Here is a 25,246-nt window from a genome sequence, read left to right as displayed (position 1 = left end):
AAGTGGAAAATTTAGATTTATTATAGAAATTATGTCTACATCTCTCCTAAAAATCGTGAAGCTACAAAAACAATAATATATAATTTTTCTGGCCAGAAAATCAGTTCCACTCTAATTAAATCAGGTGTGTGGTTTAGTGATTATAGTTATTTACTGAGCAGTGTAGGCAGATGCCAAGTCATGTTTGAAAATAAAAAAAGTAAAATCTGTAACTGTAAAGGTTGTCAGGAGAGAGGAATCACATAAACTCACTATAGCCACGGTTCATACCACGATTAGCTTGTTATGCTGACATTACCGTATGACTTCTGCCCATTTTTTACTTAACTTTCCAATAATAAGCTTATAGTCAGCGCTCTAAACAGATACGATTCTTGAGCAATGTCCTTTTGAGACTTACCTGGCTTGTTCAAGGTTTCATTAACCATTTCTTGAACAAATGTCAAGCTGGTAGTTGATCAACATAATCATTTCTGTATTAAAAATCTGTTTTATTAGTCTTATGTTTGGACTTTTATTAACTGTAAGTCGTAAATATGAAAAATAACAGAATGAAGGCTTGAAGAATAACACACCGCAATTAATCTGTAAAGGAATTTCACTTTTTGAACTGAATTATTGTAATAAATTGACTTTTTGACGGTATTTCAATCTACTGAGGTGCGTCGGTTGAGACACATGTTTGATGGTGTTCAAGTTTATAGCACGCAATATGTAAAATAAAGAATTTTCAAAAATGTTAAAACCTTCGGGATGAAAGCGGAGTCAACTTGAATGACTGTTTTTTTTTTTTACCTTGTGTTAGACTTTGCTGGTCAAAGGTAGGCTGAGGTAGAGTCTGTGTCTCAAACTGACCGATATTCTGCGGCAAAGCATGTTGAGTGGTCACATACGAGTCTGCAAGAGCAAAGATCCACAAAACATTTGGTTAGGAAATGATTTCAGGGCACGTTTACACTTTAAATATTGGACTATAAACATTTGCTGACACAGCAGTTGATATGACTGAATTCTATTGTTAAACTCCATGAAAAACTTCATGGAGGGTCTCAGTCCAACAGGAAATAATACATGATTTTCTACATTTTTTATAAATGAAAATGTGTAAATTGTTGCATATATTTTCATATTCAGTATACGGCCAGTTTAAAAAAAAATAAAAGAAAGAAAAATAAAGATTTTTGTTGCACTAATGCAATTTATTCATTAGTAGCCGGGCAGGAAGTGAAGCAGAAAGAGATGAGAAAAAGAAAAACTTGTCTAATAATAGCCAATGAGTTAAGTTGATTCGTTTGATTCAGGGTGACAGTGATGACCCTACAAGTTATTGTCAGAGACCAGTTCATGTTTTAACAGTCACTCTTCTTAAGCATGTGAAATGCTAAAACACTTCAGAGACATATTTTTTCTAATCTCTATCAATTGCACAGAGGAAAGTTTAAATAGACTGATATTGTTACTAAAGAGAGAACAAGTCTAAATGTAGTTATCTATTTCATATCTCTTTGTTCTCTCTCCAAAAACACATTTTACGTATGCTGCTACCTTCGCCTTGAACTAGTGGCTGGTCAGCCAAAGGGGCATCGAGTGTCACTTGCTGGCCTCCATTCACAACCTCTCCCTGGCCCAGTCCCAGCATGCCTTGCTGCTCTGCTGCAGTAGTGGCAGCCTGCTGGAGAGACTCCGCCTCCATTTCCACCGGCATGTCATGGGTAACGGCGCCTGTTCCCAGCGGATCCTCTCCTGACTGTGGTTGCAGCTGCTGGGCCAGTTCATACCTGATTTCCCAGCACGACAGCAGAAAGTCAGAGCACAACACTAATCCTCAAAAAGGTCACTTCACTGCACACAAACAAACAAACAAACAAAAAACCCGCGAGGACCCACAAACCTGTGCGTCTTCATGTGCTTCCTACAGTTGGGTGACGACTTGAACGTCTTCTGGCAGTAGGGGCACATGTAAGGTCGGAGTTCGCTGTGAGTGGTCATGTGGCGCCGCAGGCTCCCGCTGGTGGTGAACGTTGTGTCACACACCAGACACTTGTACGCCTTTAGGCCCGAATGCGTTCGGATGTGAGCTTTGAGGACTCCGGAGGAGGCGAAACCTCGACTGCACTGGATGCACTTGTACGGCCTTTCTCCTGTGTGAGATCTGGGACAAACAGAGCAAAACGTCAACACAACTATAGTTTCACACACCAATTACACGGTGCGCGGTGGTGGGACTCGGCCAGACAAAGGTTGTGAATGGATGAAATGTTGGAAAACAACCGGATCAGTTGTGCGCAAACTGCTCTCCAATGCCTCCTCCAAGACCATGTACTACTTGGCTGACATTAATCAAATTCCATTAATTTTTCCAGTTAATCTGTGATCCGAAATAAATTGCCTCTTGGTGTAGAGACTAATCTTCTGCTTGAGACATAACCCCATGAATCCATTTCTCCTAACAGAACTTTTACTTTGTGTTCATTCGTTCCTGCTTTTAGGCATTCTACATTACAGAGTAGATTTTTGAAAAATGTTTCGCTGTGGTATCTTGCTCATTAGTTTTGTGTCGGCCTTGTGAAACACTTCTGGACAACTTAATTTTTTTTAAAATGTGCATTAAAGATAAAGTTGCCATTGAGTTTGTGAATTATTCATCGCATTGAGATTTATTAACTTTAATGTAGTTATCATCCTGGAACTTTGTTGGCAAAATGTCTGATCTTAATTACTTAGATTTGGTATAGAGGACAAATAATACTGAATGAGATATGTCATTTTAAAATACTAACAGCATCTGCCTTTATCTACTATTATTAATCAAAGTTCCATTCGGCTCAGAGCAACATTGTGTGACATGGATGGCTCTAGCTGATAAGAGCCTACAGTTTTTCTTCTTGTTTTGTTTCTGTGTAGCCACTTTTCTAGTTGAAACAGATACGACTGATGTAAGAAATCTTTTCTTTTTTTTTCTTTTCTTTTTTTTTTTTTTAAGTCTTCCACCAAGCGTCCAGGCAAACAGGGATTTATTCTTGCGGATACGTCTAAGCTCCTCCAGAAGGATCCGATTCGTATCAGATGAAAATGATCACATACAAACTCGGAAACCCCAAATGGGAGCAGATCAGCACAACACTGACAGCTGTAGAATAATGAAAAGCTCTGCTTAAAATCAAAGTGGATGTGTTGTCAAGATAGTGTTGCCACGGGAACAACATAAAAAAAAATAAAAATAAAAAAACTGCTGTGTCAGGGGGAGACATTTTTTATGAAACGAGAGGAAAAAATGTTTGTCATTATCCTTCTAGCATCTTTCACAGCTTGCAAAGAAATACAGAGCTGTGAAAAAAAAAGTGTTTTTTTGTCTCGGTTATATGGTTCAGATCTTCTAAAAAGTGTTAATATAAGAGAAATGTACGCTGAGTAAATAGAAAAAGGAGTTTTTAAAAGACGCTTTAATTTACTAAGGAAATAAAAATCAACCCAAACAAACCTTTGTCTGGGTCTTTTTCATATAGATATGTCTTTCTGTCATATCTTTTTCATTTTTCACATAGAATCATAAACTTTCTCTATGACACTGCCTTCAGAACGTCATCACAGCAACGTTTGTCCACTGATGCCATTCACAACCTTCTTAGGAGCGACGGACTGAGAAATAGTTTCTATGATAAGCTCAGTGGACTCACAGTTCCACCAGGTGTTTGCTAATTGTTGCTGCTGCTAGTCTGGAGGAGCTGTGTATGTGAACATGCATGAAATAATCAAAGCAACACTCCAGGTATGTTTTTGATGAAGGAATAACAATATAACATAATATAAAACTATTAAAAAAGCTGATTTTACAAAATAGCCCCCTTTAAGATTTTTATTTATAAAAAAAATAAAATAAAACCAAGCATACCTTGTATTTCAGTTCTCAGTTACACAAAAAGAAAATTCAACGGGGCATCCATACTTTTGGAAGGCGCTGTGTTTAGGCTTTAAGTTAAAACTAATGTCAAGAAGTTGGAACACACAAAGAGAAAAACAAAAATTGAAGAGAATCACCAGTTTACTTCAAAGACGTTTGGGTTTTTTTTTCTTTGGGGAAAAGCAGAGGGGAGACTTTTTTTACCAAACGTTAAGTAAATCCTATCTGCTCCTCCACCACCTACCAGCAGACAATTCTGTTTCCACCTTCCACATCAATTTATTCTCATTTCCCTCGGTGCTGTCATACCGTTCAACCCAAATTTATCACCTCCACCACCATCGCATTTCACTCTGCTCCATCTCGCTGGTTCCCCCTCCAGTTTTGTTCAGGAATTCATGGCATCATCCTGCCAATGTTGAGAGAATCTCAAAGAGGAAAACAATACCTGACATGTTGTTTTAGATGGCTTGACTTCTTGTAAGCCTTGCTGCAGTACTGGCACTTGTACGGCCTGTCGTTGCCCACAACTTCCAGGAACTGCTGAAAAGCAAGGCGGGGATTCTGGGAGGGGACGAGGCCTGGTCAAACAAACAAAAACACAAAACCTTCAAGTCTTCCACGTGAAGGCGCAATGGTGAGCATGCACACATTTATGACCAGCAAAATTCACAAAGTGTTCGCACCGTAATCCGTGATGAGGATGGGTTCCTGCAAGGGGATGTCGGGCAGAGGTAAGATGTTCTTGGAAGCTTTGGCTTTGTTGGCTTTCCGTTGAAATCTGTTCTTCTTTTGCTGCAGGCTTTTGAAGTGTGACGCAATGTGCGTCTTCCTGTGACCGGACGTGCGAAAGATCTTGTCACAGTGAGGGCAGGGGAAAGGACGTACGCCTGAGGACACGGAGCGCAAAAGTAGCCACGTCACGTAAAAACTCACAGACAAACTCTAGTTATTAACCTGAAACAAAAACAATAATAAGCACAGGGTCTCTGCAGGGTCCACCCAGTCCAAATTAAAGCTTTCTAAAACCTTTTTTAAGACTATTATGATGAAAATTAAGTTCTGCATTACATCAGAAATGTATGATAGAAACATAGTATCGTATGGGTTGGCAACACACGTGATTTAATGGTGAAGATGAACGTTGTCTGGTCAAACTGCATGAGATTTACACTTAAACCATAATAGATGCAAACAAGCTAGTTGCTAACTAGCTAGCTTACTTTGTTATAAATAGTTTTTTTATTAGCTAGCTAGCTAGTTTTTCTCCTCCCTTCATTTTCACTGCAGGAACCAGAACCAAAAGTTCCTACTAATAGAGCCACTAATATACATTTGCTAGCTAGCATGTGTTTATTAGCAGCTAGCTGCCAGTAACGTCAATTGCCTTGAGTCACAGAATGCAATGAAGTGACTCAAACGTTTGAATGACAGAAAAGTCCCACAAGAAAAAAGACTATGAAGGATATAAATAGTCCTGCCACCATAAAATATAAAACCTGTGATTAACGTATTTTAAGGCCAACTTACCTTTTTTTTTTTTTTTTTATGATTTTCAAACATTTTAATTCCTGAATTTTAGATACATGAATTTTAGACTTTTTAATGATGCGCGGACTCCCTGAAAAAATTAATAAATCTGATAAATGTCTGCTGAGACAAATGGAAATAGTTTACATCACCAGAAAATATTAAACACTTGAAAGGAAGCACATAAATAACCACAGGACAAACACAAAGGCAGACATTGAAAGCCTGGCTCTATCAACTCATACTAGAGGTTTCCACAGATGCTTGAACTGAATATGATCTACAACGTGGCCTTTAGACGGTATTCGGTTAAATAAAAGCCTTAGCATTGGCTTTCAGTGCAACCACTCCATGGGGCGGGCCGCCAACTTCACCTGTGTGCAGCCGCATGTGCACTTTCATGCTGCCTGAAGTGGAGAAGCGCTTCAGACAGCACTGACACTCAAAGGCCTTGATGCCTGTGTGTGTCTTCATGTGAGCTGTGAGGGTACTCTTCACTGCGAAAGCTCTGAAACACTGTTTGCACTTGAAGGGTTTCTCGTGGGTGTGGATGCGAATGTGGCGGACGAGGTCGCTGGGCTTCTTGAACTCTTTGGCGCAGTAAGGGCAGCCGTGCCAGCGCACACCGTCCTCTTCCCTGATCGAGCCTGTAGCAGAGCAAACAACTGAATCAGCTCTTCAAAGATATTCATGCTAAACAAACTGCTCCACGTCTTGTCATGTTACAACCACACCTTTCACTGTTTTACTGGTCTACTATCTTAAGGGTGCATTCTCACCTGATAGGCTTGTAGTTTCAGTTCAATTGGGGGCCAAACTTACAACATTTGTTACATTTTCAGGTGCAGCGGTTAATTTCACACTGTGTGAAATGAGCCAAACCCTTTGAAAAACCTGTTTACCTCCTCACCAGTGATGGCGCTGCACCTAGACCCACTGAAGGAAACATCTGAAGGAGACACTGAGCACAACGTCCTTCTTCACAAAATGTAAGCAAAAATGAAATGGTGTGACACCTTAGTGGTTGTACGGTTTCTTTTTTGTCTTTAGTAAAAGACCACAAGTCATTTATCCCGGACAAGGAAGCTGGCTAAAACTGACGTGAAGATTAATGGAGCTAAATCCTGGAAGAACAAAAACAACTAAATACCCTAAATACCATTCTACACATGTATTTCCAGCTGTTTCATGTCATACATGAGATGAATTCTTAGCTATGAAAGCTTTGAAGACCTCTGACAGTAGCTCTCACAATTTAATAAATCTCATCTCACCCCACATCTTCACCTCCAGCCTACCTGGCATTTGTATAGGCTTCTTAAAAATGCTCCTCCTCTTCTCCCTTAGTGATTTGTCTGGGAACTCCACTTTCTTGCTCTCTGAAGCGGTGCCCTCTGTGCTCGGATTCTGAGACTCTCCGGATGGGGCGTCACTCTGCGGCTGGACGACACTCAGACCACTGTTCTCCAAAGCTTGCTGCAAACACAGAACAGCCATCCCGCCAAACCCGGATCAAAAAGCAGTCATAAGGAAAAAGTAGAAAAAAAAACTGAGGAAACAAAGAGGAAAAGCTATTATCTACAAAATGATATTGGAGAATTCTTATCATCTCTTCATTCGTTTTTGGACATGGTTTGCAAAAGTGGAACATATCCAGGCATGAAAATGAAGCCCTGATCCCAATCCAAAGCTCAGCGATAATTGCATCCATTTACACTGTCATGCATGGGTTCTATTAACTCTACGGCCGCGGCCACGGATGAAGCTTTCTGCAGAAAATTCATTATGTGCTTCCCATCTCCACTGCATGATTGAAGTTTCCCCTACAGTGAGAGAGACCCTGACGTCCAATCACTGCAGAAAAGCACATTGAATTATATCATAATTCAGTGTGCTTTATTATGATAAAGCATATAATAAAATATATGATATGTTTTACACCAGGCCCTTCCATTTCTTAACTGTTATCCTGAATGTATGGCTGCCATTCACTCACCTGCAGGATGTCCTGGTTGATTGCAGTTTCCATGGCAATAGTTGGCTCCGGAGGCTGAGGTTGAGCCGTCTCCCCACTGACCTGCTCCGACAGCTCCAAGAGCTGCTGGATGACATCTGTCACCCCCTCGCCACCCTCCGACCCCCCCACGGTCTGACCTGTTGTCTCGGTCTCCTGCAGTCAGATAAAGTAGAGGGGGAACAAGAGTGAAAAGAGAGAGAGAAAAAAAAAAGGAATGAGCAACATGACGAAAGAACCGAGAGAGGCCAGAGTTTGATGGCTGACTAAGTTTTATTAGGGAACCCCCGGAGCATAAAATGAGCCAAGGATCGGGGAATGACTGAGCAGAATGCCAATGTCTGAATCACTGGTGTGCAAACACAGGTGACAAAATAAACACCAGGCTGTAGTTAAATCTAAATAAACAAATTTAATTTGTGGCAGCTAAACTGACATCATTTAGCTGCAAATAAAAACAGTTTGAATAATCAGTGTGAAATTATTCACCATATTCAAATAGAATATTAATATAAGCACACAAATTAAGTAGGCCGGTTTTTACAGAGACACAATTTAGATTTTTTTTTTTTTTTAACCCATCCAGATGTCTGAATCTGGATGGTTTTTTTTTACTCCCATCACCTATCCGAGCATTTTAAAATGAATGCATTTGTCAATAAGTAGCCAAAATGCGGTGAATTGAAAAAAATGAATGGGATAGACATATCTACTGAAGACAAATCTAGCATCACATTTCATTAGAGGGCTGAGATCAGATTGTGAAAGTTTTTACACAATCAATGACATTACAGAGTTACATTCTACAGAGCAACAGACACTACAGCACTAAATATTCACATTTATGTTTAGCGTTTTCAGAGGGGTTTTTTGTGTACTCCAGTAGTCAAGCAATGACATTTGGTTTTTCACTGTTGTGTCCTTGAACAATGACAATAAAGTACGTCTAAGTCTAAGGGTGCTTTCACACCTGATAGTCCGGTAGACTCGGTTTGACTGAGGACCAAAACTGCAACATTTGTTCCATTTTCAGCTGGTGTGGTTCGCTTTCATACTGCGCTGTGTAAAACGAACCAAACTAAATGAAAATCCTGTTCACCTCCTCGCCTGTGGTGGCGCTGCACCAAGAACTACTGAAGGAAACAACACAAAACCTCAGAAGAAGACACTGAGTGCAACTTCTTGCTTGTTCATAAAATGTCAACAAAAATGGAGTGGAGTCACATTTGAGCTGTTGCAGGATTTCTCTTTTAACTTTGCTCAAAGATCACGAGTTATTTCTCCCGCTAGCACTAGTCTTGAGCTTTTGTTTTGGTTGTATTTTCCCAGAATGCCCTGCACTATTGTCCACTTCCTGCGTTTGGAGCGGTCTCCAGTTCGCTTGGCATTAACATAAACATTTGAACCACACCACAGTTCACTTCAACCAGGGGCCTAGGTTTCTAGGTACACCAGTATGGTCTGCATCAGAGTTCGACTGTGCATTCACACCTCCCCAAATGAACTGAACTTTAGAGGCAAACAAACTAGAGCTCTGTTAAAAGGGCTACTATGAATGCACCCTGATATGAAGGCTATTTTAGTCCCAAAAGGTTGTGATTAGGAAAGCTGCTCTGCTCAGAATATTTTCTGACCACTCTTCACCTAAGATGTACATTTACTCCTAAAAATATAGTGGAACTGACCCATTAGCTAAGTCTACAATAAACTCACCTCTTGCTCCCTCTGAGAAGACATAGACATATGTGTTGGACTAATGCAAGTATCTCTACATTTTGACCTCCAGCCGGTGCTTATTATCTGATAGACACTGAACATGTGTGACAAGGCTTTTGCTTGCGTTTTCTTCATACGGCTCTCTTACCGAAGTGCTGGACGGCACCTCGATCACAGAGATGTGCATCTTGCTGATGTGGGCATTCAGGCTCCCCAGTTTCTTGAATACACAGCTGCAGTCCATGCACGGGAATAGAGGTACCCCTTTGGTCTGTGGGATAAAAGGAATGCACATGCGCGCTGTTACTGCTTGCAAATGGCTTTTAAATATTCCTTTCTGTGACTTATTGCGACGCACTTCAAAGGGAAATGTATGATTATAGGAGCTCTAAATGGAGACCTGAAGTCTAAGAAGACACGGAATTAGGTCTATTGATGGAATGTGAACTGGAAATTATTTGAAATCTTGAAGCTGAGCTAGTTTTATGTTGCCACTTTCACGCTCTAATCCTGAAGGAAGACTAATATTATGCGCCACAGGCGAACACAGAAATCAGCACTTCACCAGAATTGCACATTCTGTTTAAAAAAAGGAAAATTCAATTGCATGCCCCATATATAACTCCTAACATGTGCTAACGACAGAATATGGAAGTTGTTACTGCAAAAGGTTTATTCAAATAAAGCAAAGAGAATGCAAATATGAAATATGTCTGTGGTTTAATCAGGTTGCAAGAGAGTGAGAGAGAGCAAGACTTAAAACATATTAGGAAAGCTAAATTGAATACACAAAAGTTGTTCAACTGGATAAGCAACACAGAGGTACAGCAAACATCCACATTCTCATCTCTGATTTTACACACACAGAGACTGCTCTACTTCTGGTGCTAGCTGTGCTAACCATGCTAGTCAGCAATACAACATTGCCTTTCTTGCATTCCAGCAGAAAAAGTTGGTTTCAAAGGTGCTGCTCAATCAGAATGCTGTTCCCATATCTTCTTAGATTATCGGTCTTATAGACAAATCATGAGTGTCCAAAATTTTTATCAGCAGGTCAAAGTTTGTGGCGTTTCTTTTTTTTTTTTTTTTATGTGGCATTTTATCTTCGAGTCCCTGGCAATAGCCAACGTTTGACTAATGGGTAATTCTGCCAGGACAATAAATCTTAAATTCCTTTTTTTATTTTGCTTTTGCAGCACAACCAGTGCATTCACCCAGGGGTTTCCTTTTTTTTTTTTAATAAGTTAGAGGAGGGCTTCTGGTCAACTGTTCATCAAAAGTGAAGGCTGCTGTGAGAATCCATTCATTATGGCATCTCTAGGGAAATACTCTAGGGAAGTACCCGAGCTACAGCAACTGTGATGCGTCAGGTTTAATGTTTATAGAGAAGGAAGACTACATTTCTCCAAGGACAAACATATCTGCTTCAGTTTTCTTAGTTTGCCAAGAATTCTTTCATGTGCATTGTTAGCAGTGTACAGTACAGCTCAGTCGATCGCTAAATCTACACTAGGAGGGAAACAAAACTGAATTTTAAAAACTTTGCTTCAGGCAAAAAGAAACAAAAAATAACAAAAAACTGGGTTTTTTATTGGTGTCTTTAGCTGTTTCTAAGGCTCTGCCTTCCAGCTGTAAAATCCAAATTAAGCAAGTAAGGTGCGCTGCTGAAATAAGAGAGAAAATTACTTTTGAATGGAAGCACTTTTCAAAACTTGACGTCAACACCTGAAATGATGAGTAAGTGATGGGCTTTGGAGCACACCACTCTGGAAAAGGGGTTGATTGCTTTTTTGTGATGATCGCAACGGAAAACATCTGTGAGAGCGGACAGACTTCTCTCAGAAGCCGGGAAAGTTTTCTGAAGTAAAGTGGCTGCACTCTGGAAACCAAAAGGAAAACGTTGGAGAGTGTTTGGAGTGTGAAGCTATGAGTGGGCAAAGGCACTCGGTAAGGTGTTATCACCGACTTGATTGTAGGTTTGCAGCTTTAGGTTAAGACTGTGCGAAAATGTAAAACAAATACTTTTAACGAGCATAGCTGGGTGTAGGAAGAGCATTTGTCACATATGGTGGTTGCCGTGACATCAGAAAGAGGGTTAAAAAAAAAAAAAAACAAGAAAGAAGGCAACATGTCACATAACCAGCTATCAATGGCTTAAACGTTTTTTTTTCTTTTTCTATTTTCAGTGATCCAATGAATTCAGATGCTGAAAAAACAATAGATTAACTATGAACTTAATGTTCCATAAGAAATGCTTTGTTCTGAGAAGCGAGAGATAAAATTGTGCTAAATAAATTCATGGTTTCACCCTGTAATAGTTCAATAAGAAACATACTGAATGGCCATTACAGAGGCAGATATATTGCTTCATTACTAGAGGGGTGATGAGCTTGCCATAAAAGACTTCACTTCATCAAGCCGCTGTATAGTTTTAAGCTCATTAATATTAGCCCTGCCAACAGCACCATGAATGTGTCCCACTACATTTATGATTTATTTTTACTTTTTGTAAAAAAAAAAAAAAAAAAAATGTATTTACTCATAAGGGAGTAAATACAAAAAAACAGTGATAATTTCCCCTTATTAAAAGGAAGAAGCTATAAAAACCAACTGGGCTGGATGGAAAATATGATCCTCTTTAAATGTGGTCAACTATTGTATCGCTTTTCCTGGCAATTGTAAACGGAAATGCATAAGAAAATGCAAATAAATACTTCAATTCCTTTTTGAAATAGGAAAATAAATATTTCATTGCCTAAAATGCAACAGTATGGCTTTCCCTTCAGTGTACCATGCTCATTTGTACCAGAGGTTGCAACTGCAGCTAAAAATCAATTACTAAATTAATTAAATAACTCAGCCCTAAAATCTTTTAGAAAAACCTGATCTAATTTATTTCACTATCATGTCAGACCAGTAAAGAAATCCCTTAAATAGAGATGTAACAGATGTAATTACTGGTTTAAAGTACAGCACTATCACATCCCTCTGTGAGGGTAGGATGACTCAGGTGAAGAGTAAACAGGAAACACATTATCTGCATAATGGATTTCTTATTCCTTTATCGATGGAGCCCGTGCAGTTCTGGTGAAAAAGCTTCTGAGCTCTTGTTTCACGTGTGAAAATATTACTGCCTCCACATTCCTGGAAGAACCACCAGCACTTAATCAAATGCAAACAGGAACCCGTTTCCAGGGCTCTCAATATGGCTACGAAGGCAAGAAAAACACCTGCATCCAATTTATCAATTAGGCCAGCAAATCATAAACGGCAAACTCTCTCTGAAACAAGAGAGGTGAAGCACTCTTGTGGAAATTGCATGTGTTATTTAAATGGCCCTGCTGTTTTGCCTTCTTGAAATAATTCACTCACCTTGGCCTGTTGTTATCTGCTACTATGGGAAAAATACATTCATGGCAGTAATGGTGAAAATAAGTCCTGAATTTGTTCTGATGTATTTTTAGAGAGGAATGCAGTTTTTGACCTTGCTGAGGAACACTCAGATATTGTCTTTTTTTTCTTCTTCTAAGTATAACTCATAAGTAAAACCAAAACTGAATGTGTAGAATAGTGAGCCTTTATGCTGTCTGTTAGGTGTCCATAATGTTGGTAAAAAAAATAATAAAAAAAAAATCTCTGGGAAGGGTACTGGTCCATTTGATTGATTGATTGATTGATTGATTGATTGATTGATTGATTGATTGGACGGATGGATGGAGTAGTAGCACTAGCAGCAGGTCTCTGCATGACAGATAAGCTTGTGCAGAAGCAAAACCTTAATGCACCTAAATATTTTACAATCACTGCCATATGATCTCTCAAGTCTGGCAGGTGGCCATTGTTTTATGTGCTGATGTCAGAGTTTGATTTTTTTCTATGTTACGTTATTAAGCTGTTTTTAAATGTCTTGTGATTCTTTTTTTTATGTTTTGTAACATATTTCTTAACATCAGACATACTCGTGGATATAACTAGTCTGAGCTACAAGCCTAAACACAAAGTGAAATTTGAAAGTTGGTGTGAAGCTGTGCGCCCTTAAATTTGTCTTCTCAAATTTCTCACTTTTCCTCAAATGTATGAAGCAGAAGTTTAAAGAGCAAAAAGCATAGCATGGAAATAGAACCGGTTCAATTCAAGCTAAATCATCCATTTGCAGGAAATTGCAACAAGCACATCAAATTTCCACATCAGCTATCGCACAAGACTGAAGCTCGGTGTTACCTTTTAGCTAAAATATGTTATTTCTGGTCGACAGATGGAGACCATCGTGGTGCTTCACACCGACACTGACATGAAACTGAACGTAGGCAGATTGTGGCATCGACCACTAACAACGCTGAGAATCTTCACTCAGACAAAGTGGGGAAAACATCCTCACAGGCTGATTTTGCTCTTCAGGGGCGTCTAGGATATACTTTGACATCAGCGCCTCTTTTGATCTCTTAACCCCCGCTTCGCTTTCCAAGGAAAAGCTGACAGATCTTCAAAGTTCAGGCAAATCTAGCTTGCGTTTTATCATGCTTGGATTAAAGAATAAAAGTGCAGAAGAAAGAAGCACAACTTCCTTTTTACTCTTTGAACTTAACAATAAAGAGAATGTGTTGCACTGCAGTCACTCGAAAGTAAAATGCTGCAGACCTGAAGGCAGGCACTTTACTTTGTGTGTTAGAAGATCTTCCTAAAAAGTCATAACAAAAATTATTTTCAGATACGCAGCCAGGGTGCATCTTTTATATTGTCGTTGCACTAAATAAAACCACAAAAACATTGGTACACAGCTTGATGGTGTCCTTCAACCTGACGATTCAAACTGGTAGCTTTTTCCAGTATATAAAATATTTCTTTTAAATGACAAAAACAGATGAAAAAAAAGGATGAAGTGAATAGGTTCAGTTTCGTCCTGTGGCGTTACCTCAGAATGAACCCTCTGAACGTGAGAGTGCAGGTTGCCCTTCTGGGAGAAGGATGCTGGGCAGAACATGCACATGTGAGGTTTCTCTCCTGTGTGTTTCACCATGTGGGTCTGCAGCACCACCTTCTGGTTGAAAGCCTTGTTGCAATGGGTGCACTTGTAGGGTCTTTCACCTGAAAATCAGAAGACAATCTGTTCAGACAGTAAATAATTTCCATCCAGTATTATCATCTCTGATGCAAAAAGGAACAACAATGGCATAACTAGCATCTCTTTATGGGAGAAAAATCAGAGCTCGAGCCTCTGCAGAAATCCCAAAAGCAGCTCCCGACCTCATCGACTGACAGGCCGATATGGATTCCGAGCTTCAGCCGCCGCCGCTTATGGAGCCGAACCCATTAACACCTGGATGATGTGCGATCAACATGTGGATGAAAGCTGCTGCTCAGGATCATCCTCAACTCAGACAGATGAAGGAGCATTAGAGCAACTGAAGCAGCACATAAAAATTCTGCCCGCCCTGCTTTTTTGCATCGCAGATGAGCGAAAAGACATGTGCCATCTTTCACCCGTGGATAAGAAAAGTTGGCCAACTCTGAGATGTTTTGTCGGGGAGAAATATCATTGATGCTGGAGCAGGACTACGCCGTCGGATATTGCCCAGATTTGCATTAATGGGGACATAAAAGACTCCAATCAAGAAGACAAACTGCCACATCTCTTATTTGTGTCAGCGTCTTGCACCCCACACGGCAGAAGGTTGAGCTTATGTTGGGGGAGTTTTCTATGAAAGCAAGAAATCAGAAGCTAAAATACAACCTGGTTGATTGGACCACGCTCTAAAACATGCAGCTGGTTAAAGTCTATTAACACACCCTTTCAACTTGCTCTGAACCAACACACAATAGTGTATAACTCTGATTTAACCACCTATAATAAATGCCCTGCCATCAGGTAATTCAGCTCTTATCATTAAAACCACATACTCCATAATGCATTGCTGCAGCTACTTGTGGTTAAGGGATGGAGATTTACAAGCAGGGCTTGGGAGTGTTTCTCCATGAGCAGATAAACTGAGCAAACTGCACAAGGGATTCTGGCAGCACTTTGTTGACCTTGAGGTGTAAAAAAATATGGAATGGTTTTGTAATCCGTTCACTTCAGACTCAGGCCTTGTTACGCACGCACCCAGGTCTTTCTGAAAACCATTATCTCTGCCACATTGTGTAAAAAAAATATAGTACACACTATAAAGTCTTCATCCACATGAACTCGTACAAATACACCACTAATGTTGTTTTAAACATGCCAAACCCATAGGGGGCAGTGTAGTACAAAGATAAAAACCAATGTCAGCCAATCAGAATCCATCAAAACAATCAAGACTTCCTGTTGGGAATTTAACATGGCGTCAGCAGGTTCATTTTGTCAGTCGGTTTAATTACTTTTAAATAACGTATTAGAATATAAAGTTGCTCAATTATAAGACAATGTCGTTTGGGAATTGTGTTAAAACACACGTGTAGACAGATTGTAATGCATGGGAAAATCTGTTTTCTAATGTTGATACACTAACAAATGTGGGGCTTTCTCAAATCTTCAATTTGACCAGAGTTTTCATAAATAATTGTCTTTAGTAATAATAAACAGAGCTTTTAATGTGTATGAAAAGTCAAAACATGTAAAAAAAAATGTTTGCCCAGATATCCGGTTACATTCAGACTAGTCCTTGGATGTCAAGATGGAGTTTACAGCGTTTTAAAGCAGCCGTCTGTGGAGATCCCCACACGGTTTTCTCCCTTCATCCCTGAGATGTTGTTCCAAATCCGCCTCCAGCAATTGTTCTCGGTTACCACGGTGAACAAGGAGGCACACAGGAGCTGTCTCGCTGATGCACACTCCCAAGGCACTCTAAGAGTTTCCACTGCTCAGAACATTGAGTTAAACTGCTTAATTTGTTGTTGATTATACAACGCCCAGAGTGTCCTGAAGTCCAAGATTACTCTGGGCTCATTTATAGATTTATTTATACATTAACATATTTTCATGTGCATACTTGTTATTTTATTGATTTTATATTTAGGTCATACTTAAATGACTTATAACATCACACTTATGTATATATTTCTTTTTATACATTTTATATCACCAATGGTTATATTTGTATTTGCTAATATTTAATACTTTAACAGAAAAGCTTGTCGAAAAAAAAAAAGCAATTTCCCCTTTGGGGATCAATAATGTACATTTTATTCAACTGTAATAAAGTGAAATAAATCCTTCTTTCAGTACAGAAAACACACTTGAAAACTCATCATTTCAGAGAAACACCATGTGTGGGTGAATGAATATACTCCTATTTTCCTGCAGCTTTTTTTTTTTTTTTCCTGAAAATGAATGATCAGAGATGTGTGAGCGCAGAGGTTTCTGAGTTTCTGTGCTTTCTCACTCACCCGTGTGTATTCGTATGTGCCTGACAAGCTGGCTGGGCTTTTTGAAGGCCTTTCCGCAGTGATGGCAGCTGTTTGTGAACCCGCTGCGATCGATGTTTTTCTTGTAGTTTCTGGAGCTAGAGGACAGCGCCCTTTGAAGGAAAAGCGTACAAAGATTTGTAGGTGGTTTTCGGTGGCATTCAGTTTGAAAAACCTTACGCGTCACTGACAAAGAAAACATTAACTTTGAATCAGTCATTAGTATTTTAAGTTCATTTAAAGCAAATCATGATTTGCTCTAATATTTAAAAAAAATTGGGTAAGCAGTGTCTTTTGCTTGGATTTAATTATTTACATGACTTGACATGCTAGATGCTAACACAAGCTAAAAAAAAATGGTTAAAATACAGTTTGATTTTTGTGAGGTACCTCGGTAGCCGGTTTAAATTCATTAGCACCATATCAGGCACTTTTTTAGACCCAGTTGTTGAGGGGAGTCTGAGAATATCAACCCAGATTTGCTTTCCAAAAGAACACATACCTGTGGGGACTTTTCTTCTGTTTGCATTCACAGGGGCGATAAGAAGGCCGAACTAACGTAATAGCCAGTCCAACAATAGCTGTACAAGTCACAACGAATTGTATATCCCTTGCCACACAAATGCTCAGCAAAGTCTAGAGTTCAGCGCCATCCAATTCTCTGCTTTACTGTCTCATTTCTAACAGCTAACAAGCAGAACTACTGCCAGAACTAATTTTAGTGCGGTTACTCTGCAAACATGTTGTTCTCGCTGGACGACAAACAGTGACTTGCAAAAGTATTCACACCCCTAAAACCATGATTGGTGAATGATGTTTTAACAAAACATCATTCACCAACACACTAGCACATATTTGTAAAGTTGAAGAAAGAAGAAACATGCTTTTAAAAACCGCATACAACTGACTGTACAACTGAAAAACGTGATTATTATCCTGGTTTTTAGAATTAAATGGAAGTTTTGGAAGGTTTTCAATTTTTTTTTTCCATGGAAAAAACTCCAAAAACCATTGAATTTCTATAACAGGTAAACACTCAAAGCACCAGGAAAATGTTTATAGGCTTTTGGAAATATTTTTCTACAAACATCTATGTCACAAGGAAGATAATTTACCCATCATCTTTTTATATTTTTGTATAAGATATACAAACTTTTGTGACTGTAATATGTCAAAAGCTCAAGGTGAATTACAAGTATCTATGGGCTCAGATGCCCTCCAGCTCTCAGGATGTTTACAGCTTATTCCAACATTAAAAAGAGCAAAGTAAATCACACATTAATGTGCCGCCATATTCAATAACTTGAATGACAGTGAGTCTCATTTTTTGTGAGATTAGAAGTACCTTCGGAAGAGAACCTTTGAAACCGCATAAAACACTTTTCATAGGGCCCACTTACAAAATGTTTCATTGGTCTGATGTGATATTCTAGTCTTGAATGTCATGTTTTGATTAGCTATAGGCAGAAGACCATCGCTGAACGATGAACAGAAATAAAGGCAATTAAAGAAATAAAACCAATTAATTTATATAATGTATCTCACTTGGTGAGTTGAGTTACTGAAATAAGTTATGTTTTCGGAAATATCTAAAATTAACGAATGCACCTGAACTCAGGAGAGAGACATTGGCAAGTGTTATTAAACTTGACAGATTGAAAGTAATGGAGTTTTAAATAGAGATGCACCAATCAGATATTGATATCTGTATCGGTCCCGAAGCTGAAACAAATTCTAGATCATGTATCAGTGAAAATGTGTCTGATTCAAAGGGGAAGATCTATTGAGTCTAATTCTATGCTTTTAGCTCTGAGCGCCGTCACGCTTTTTTTATGTATTTTACGTTATATTTTGAATTCCTTATTGCACTTTCTGAACCATTTGAACGTTTGCTACAGTTTATCTTTGACCAAGGTAGTCAACCTATTTTCTTTTTCCGTTTATTTTTCTTTATTTTTCATTTTACATTGGCTTTTATACTCCTAATTGCACTGACTGAACAAATTAAAGTTGTGCAGTTTTTACATGTTTGACCAAGCTTGTGAAGCCATTGCTGTATTTAAGTGTACTGTACTGGTCCAGAGACATCAAATACATTTGTATTTCACTACATTTAGTCTGTGTTTAAAAAAAGAATAAACATTTTAAGTCAATTCAGCTGTTTTTCCGTGTCGGATTGTACCGGTAAACCTCAGGTATCTATATCGGTATCGGAAGTGAAAAAAGCAAACGGGTGCATCTGTAGTTTTAAACTCGCTTTAGTTTTGAACCCGGCTTACCTCATCTTGACGTGACTCTTTGTGTGCTCCCTCAGCTGCACGAACGTCTTGAACTCCTTGCTGCAGGTTTTGCAGGTGTACACCTTAATGCCCGAAAGCTCCTTCCGGTGCTCCTCCATGTGCAGCGAGAGCTGGCTCTGGAGGACGAACTCGTCGCCGCACTCCGAGCAGATGAGGTTCTGCAAAGAGCAGAGCAGAGCGCAGTGCGAGACTCAGAAACAATAGCCAGTAAAGTTTGCCGTTGAACGCAAACCGGAGGAGGTGAGCTCACCTCCTCTTTCTTGTGCAGCATGACGTGGGATTTGAGGCCTGCGACGCGGGAGAACTTCTTGTTGCAGACAGGGCAGGTGAAGTCGGCCGTGTTGTGTGTGGACTTGTGCAACGTGAGGTTGAACTCCACGTTGAACGTCTGCGGGCACTGGTCACAGCGGTTGGGCTGCGGAGAGGAGGCAGAGGTTGTAATGTGATAGCAATAACGCAAACCGATAGCAGACTCGACCGTTTTCCTTCCTGAATCAGTTCATGTTGCCTTAACAGGTGGAAGAGACAGAGTTGATAGAGTGAATGTGTCTAAAACAATAAAAAAAGTACAGTAATACTGAGCGGCAGCATTTTCAATGAGGTGAAAGTGGCACCAAAACTAATTTTCCTTTCTGTCTGTGGGGTCGGCTGACTTCATTTCTAAATCCAGTCAGTTAAACTGACTCCTGCGTCTCAGTCAGGGGGACAGACGGCGAGGCTGCCGCTCTTCAGCCTGGAGAGAATTCAAATGAAATGGAGTCCTTCCATTTGAAAAGGCAGTTAAGCACACATGCAGCAAAGTGGAAGAGTGGATTTTATTACTTTCTTTTTACATGAATAATAATCAGACAATCAAGCGGTTTTCCTGAGCCACTGAGAGCAGGACCTGATGTCAAGCATTCAGGAAAAGAATGAGGGCTGTTGCTGTTCATGAAAAGAGGAAGATCAAAACTTAAATGTGACAAGACAAATTTTTACACTCAGGACAAAAGTTGCCGCTGGCCGGTTAAATGGATCAAGGTATGCCAAGTTATTAAAAAACTACATATGTTATGGATTCCAAAGAGATGAAGAGCCGGATTGACCCAACGAGTCACTGCACGGCTGTCTGAAGGATGAGACTAATGAGTAGGAACAATGGCGGGTCAGAAAAACATGTAAGGGATGTGGGGGCACTACTAAAAAAATGTATATTAGAATCTGTGTGTGTGTGTGTGTGTGTGTGTGTGTGTGTGAATTCATCTACAAATTTATTTTTAATTTTATAGGATTGTTTATTAGATTTTACATTTAAAATGAAGAAGATGACTGTCTGTTGTTCTACAAGCACAACATGATTCTCTGGGGTGGCCTACATTACTCAAGAGTGGCCCCATCATAACCCCCCTGGGGGCGCAACTGGATACAAGTACTTCAGCAAGCGAATGTATGATCAAATGCTAACTACAAAAGTCAAGGTGTAAAAATCCAAATTGAAATCAATCAATTTTCCAGTAAGAATTTATGGTGAATATTTACCAAAATAGTCATACAGCACATTTAGAGCAAACGTAAAGAAGACATGTGGTTTTCCCACGGTAAGGCCGGTCCTATGCAGCGACCCGTAACTGAAAGCTCACACTTCATGAGATTACCTTATCGTTAAGCTCATGTTCACGGAGATGTTTCTGTAGCTTGCTCTCTTTGGTGAAGGTCTGGGAGCAGATGGTGCACTTCTTTTCCCGCGACCCATCACTGAAACCTGTAAGAGAAACAGAAACAGCGGGTCAAGAGGCTTTTTGAAGAACACATAAAGTTCTTGCATCTTGCATGAATCTATGCGGCAAAGGCAGTGTGATTACTTGTTAAATAATTAACTAGATGCATACTTTACCAAAGAGAAATACAACGTTTTGATCTGACCCTAGTTACTTCGAAAAGTTTGTGCCCATCTCGAGACTTCCTTTACTTCTCAAGAATGAAGAGAAGATCTTTATTGAGCAATTAACTACATTCTTTACTAGAAATGACTTGGGAATATACCAGTCTGGTTTTAGAGAAAACCTCAGCACAGGGACAGAAACAGCAAGTGTCTGCTGCGGGAAAAGTATCAAGCGTGTATCACTGGATTTGATCAAATTTATCTCAATAACTGGGCTGGCATTCCCAGAACATTTTTCATCTGATTTTACTCTGATTTTCAGGACAGATCTTTTAGTGTGGCCACAGAAAACTTTTAGTCATCCTCAATAAAGGTGATGTGTAAGGGGTGCCTCAGGAGCCCATCCTTGGACATCTCAGTTTTTTTCGATGGAAACCTCTAACAATTTATAAAATCATCTAACCTTTAAGAAAGTCTGTCAATTCAGTTTATCTTGCATTTCACACAGCAATGTCTGGTAAATTTTAGCTAAAAGAGAATGAGAGAAAGCTATGTTTTTTTCTCCTCTAGATTTATGTATTCCTCCTCACAACACACCTCTAAAATGATACAAAATGCATCAGCTAGACCTCTTACTTAAACTAAAAAAAGATAGAAAACGTGGCACCCATTTTTGTGTAGATTTATTGGCCACCACTGAATATCAAAATTGATTCTACAATTCTTTGAAAGCCTGTACTGGCATTGGTCAAAGCTTAGATTTGCCAACACCACACATTCATGTGCGTCAAGTCCTAGGGTCAAAGCTTTTCCGACAACTACAACACAAATAATAGCTAAAAACTAACCGTAAGCAATCTTGTTCAATTAGGCCAAAAATGATCTGTAACAGTCTGAAACAATCAGATTGGCATATCCTTTTTCAACTTTAAAAACAATCAGAAACATATAAAGTTGAAAGAAGGCTTTTTTTGTGCCTCCAAATGTTTCTTTTAGAATTTCAAGGGTTTTTTTAAAAAAATCTTATTTCATTCATGTATTAAAATGTATCCTATTTTTGCGTTTTAACTGAGTTGCTTTTAAACCACAAATTGCACTTTCTAACATTGTTAACATGCTATATGGAGTTGGGCTCAAAAATGTTAAGCAAATTTACATTTATACGATTTTGATTCAGCCAAAAATGGTTGGAAATGACAAAGCATGTTAAAATACATTTTTACAAACACAGCATCTCAAACACCCCTCTAAATAAACAAAAGAAAAGCCTTTATTGGTGTTACAGCATTTGCTTGTTGTGACAGACCCTTTTAGATGTCTTATCTTATCTAAAACTACTCAGTGCTATCACTAATCTTCAGTTCCTGACCCAAGCCAGGCTACTCAACAAGGTTTATATTTTCTTTCAGAGCATGTTGGCAAAATTAAAAGATTGTTTTAAATGTATAGGATGAATATTTTTTAGTCTAAGTGTGAATGAAGTTTATTACTATAGTTGTTCTTGCTCACAAAAACTGCACGAATAGCACTCCAAATTTTGCGTATCACTTTATTCAAATCATCTGTTTGTGTGGAACTCATTCAACTTGGTATCAATTCATAACCGGGTGCAACACGCCCACTTTAGCTGCTTTCCGACACTTTTTAACAGTAGGCTGGTCGAGCAAAGCGACTCCATCTTAATGTATTCACTAATGTGGGATGTATATTCGACTATATCTTTAACTTTTGCATCACCTCTCCAATATGTCATTTACATTGAAAAGCCGAACGTATCATAACAATGCATGTCGTCAGATATAACACTTAAATGACGACTAAACTAATGCAATTCTACATTTATGTTGTCACGTTGTGACGACTGAGGCTGATACAACTTTTTTGTAAGGAGCTGAATCCATGAGAGCCTGGAAAGCTTCACCACGGCGCTCCACAGCAACAAACTAACCAGGGCAAACAGTTTAGCGTGCTAACTGTAATGCTAATGGTGGCAAAGCGAGCTAGTTAGCAACATTAAGCTAACAACGAACTCCGTATAAACAAATATTACCTTTAAAAAGGCTCGCTCTAACTAACAATACGCGGTACCACAGCTTGCTCCTCTCTTCGCGGACACCAATTTACACTGGAAGCCAATAAGAAGAGCCACCGAAACGTTATTAATATCATTCCGCCTCAATCACTCCTTCGCCGCACAAAGCAAAGCCCACACGCAATACTATATCCGGGGACTATATACACTACATTCAAGTGTTAATAAATAGGCTACGGAGATACTTGGCAAAATAATACCCGGCTTTTTGGATAGCCCATAATAAGTGCTATTTATTTCTTGCATTTTGGTACTTGTTACCTGTTTCGTCCTTTCTATCTAGGTTCAGTTTGCGAGGCCGGCCCCGCGGCATAGTTCCTGTGCTCAAGACGGTTGTGCTGTGAACGATTCGCTTCCAAAATGGCGATTCGGTCATCTGTAGACAGTAGCGACTCAATGAAGGCTCTCAAATACACGGAGTAGAGAGACATCTACCGTTTGTCTCAATGTACATGCAGCTTCAGAAATACGCTAAACTTTGTAGAGATGAGCATATAGTTATACTATAAATAAGTGTGCTTGTTGAAATATTTGGGAATGACGTTCAAATTTCAAATATGGTCTCATAGTGGGATGGGATCACTTCAAAACTTCAAAGATCAGTCAAAGAAACGAAAGCTATCTTAAAGTCTTTGATATTTATAGGCTACTGAAAAGAAAATTCTGAAAAAAAAATTAACACGAACTTTATGTAAATACAAATGTTATTCAAAACTTTATTTCACAAAAGCAATTTTTTATGTTCTACATCTTTTTGCTGAGGCACAAAAACGTCTTAATTGTATGTTTAAAACTAAAAAAAATCTTATTTAATTGGGAGAGACATGAGTTCTTTAACTGGGTTTTTATCGGCATGAGACTAACATTTTCTGATGTGTTTCAACTCACAAATACTATGAGGAGGGTGCCACAGTGATACATAATACATTATAGATATTTTTGTAGTAATACAATTAAATTGCAAAATAAATACATTATCTGAAAAAAGATCAACATAAAATATGTATATTTAAAAAAATATTTTCATTCAATTCTGTTTTCATCAAATTATGTGTACGATTGTCCATCTCTGTGTACTGTAGAACATAGGGTGAGGAAAAAGTGCCACAACGTAAAAAATAAATAAATTCTAAAAATAATATTTATATATGTCATAGTTAAACCTTGTGCGTGCAAGGACGTAGAGGACTGTGGCAAATGATACAAGTTTTACATGTGTGTGGTTGGTTGGATCCCATTTCCAACCGATTTTTAATAAATAAATTTATTAAAAATATTTTTAATAGATTTATTGAAAAATAAATAAATCAGTGGTTATTTCCATGCCAATAACTGCTTCAGATAAATAACGTCACATTTAATTCCATTAATTAAAATGCAAACCCATTTGTAGCTCATAAATTAATACTATGTAAATAAATAAATATTTTTTTATATTTCATTGTAAAATGTAACTTGTAAAATGTACATAATTATTTATGTACACATATAATCAGATGTGTACTGACACATCTGATTATATTGTGTCAGTACAATATAATCAGATGTTAAATTCTGAAATATAATAAAAGTAATAAGGAGTAGAGCATGTGTAGTGTTGCTAAATGACTTTGAAGAGTAGGTCTGATGGAAATTTTAACCTGTCATCAAATAAATTGTTTCAGAAACATATTTTAATAATAATAGATTCAATGTATTATTTGTGTATTTCTGTCTAATTTAAAATAAATTATAGCAATTATGTATTATCTAATTTTAGACAAACTCCAATTGACTTTAAGACATCCATAATTGATTTCACTATCTTTTATCGCCAGCAGAGGGAGGCAGTGAGTTTTAAACGAGTTAGGTCATTTACTTGACAACAATCCTGCAAACGCCACTAAGACGACTTTGCTTGTGATATAGGATTTTCCTGCTGCTCACGAATCCTGTTCTCTGAGGTGCTGTGGCTGGTTTATGTCAGGCAGCAGGGAACATGAACAAGGGTGTGCTGCTGGTGATTTTGCCAGTGGTTAACAAGGTTCCTCTAGTGTTGTGTTGTGTGCTTGTAAAGCATTCATGGGCAGAACAATCCATGCAAACTCCACATAGAAAATCCCAAGGGTGTGTGCCACACATATTGTTGTTCCAAGGCTACAGTGCAAACTGAACTCCACATTCAGACACCTGAGAGCAAACGAAAAGGCATGCAGGAAAATACATCACACAGTTGCTTACAGTGCTTCTCAAAAGTATTCACACCTTTGAGGGTTTTTTTCTTCAACATTTTGCCACAACATAATCACGATCCTCAACATATTTTTGTGCATACCTTTGAAGTGGAGGGAAAATACAAAGTTTTAAATCTATATTACAAATCCAAATCTGAAAAGGGTCAATGGTTTTTAGAATTGGCTTTGTTGTGGCTATTATCCATTCACTTATCCATCGTCTATGCCTGCTTATC

General features: G+C 38.7%; 1 protein-coding gene across 1 annotated transcript in view; it reads right to left on the bottom strand.

Moving 5' to 3' along the window:
• Positions 1-23,163, bottom strand: part of znf236 (zinc finger protein 236) — a 62,266-nt gene extending 39,103 nt beyond the window's left edge. The window contains exons 1-15 of the mRNA XM_016676396.1: positions 23,059-23,163; positions 20,479-20,585; positions 19,095-19,259; positions 18,824-19,002; positions 16,527-16,657; positions 14,074-14,246; positions 9,310-9,432; positions 7,428-7,601; positions 6,730-6,907; positions 5,806-6,078; positions 4,588-4,791; positions 4,350-4,482; positions 1,892-2,152; positions 1,546-1,778; positions 796-897 (exon numbers count right to left, since the gene is read on the bottom strand). Of these exons, the coding sequence (XP_016531882.1) occupies positions 796-897; positions 1,546-1,778; positions 1,892-2,152; positions 4,350-4,482; positions 4,588-4,791; positions 5,806-6,078; positions 6,730-6,907; positions 7,428-7,601; positions 9,310-9,432; positions 14,074-14,246; positions 16,527-16,657; positions 18,824-19,002; positions 19,095-19,259; positions 20,479-20,585; positions 23,059-23,110 (2,488 nt within the window). The 5' untranslated portion in view covers positions 23,111-23,163. The remainder of the gene's footprint in view (positions 1-795; positions 898-1,545; positions 1,779-1,891; positions 2,153-4,349; positions 4,483-4,587; positions 4,792-5,805; positions 6,079-6,729; positions 6,908-7,427; positions 7,602-9,309; positions 9,433-14,073; positions 14,247-16,526; positions 16,658-18,823; positions 19,003-19,094; positions 19,260-20,478; positions 20,586-23,058) is intronic.
• Between the last annotated feature and the right edge of the window lie 2,083 nt (positions 23,164-25,246).

The sequence above is a fragment of the Poecilia formosa genome, unplaced genomic scaffold, assembly GCF_000485575.1.
Source record: "Poecilia formosa unplaced genomic scaffold, Poecilia_formosa-5.1.2 Scaffold0, whole genome shotgun sequence".
Classification (NCBI taxonomy): Eukaryota; Metazoa; Chordata; class Actinopteri; order Cyprinodontiformes; family Poeciliidae; genus Poecilia; species Poecilia formosa.
The sequence above is the reverse complement of the archived record's forward strand: the minus strand, read 5'-3'. Positions and strand labels throughout refer to the sequence as shown.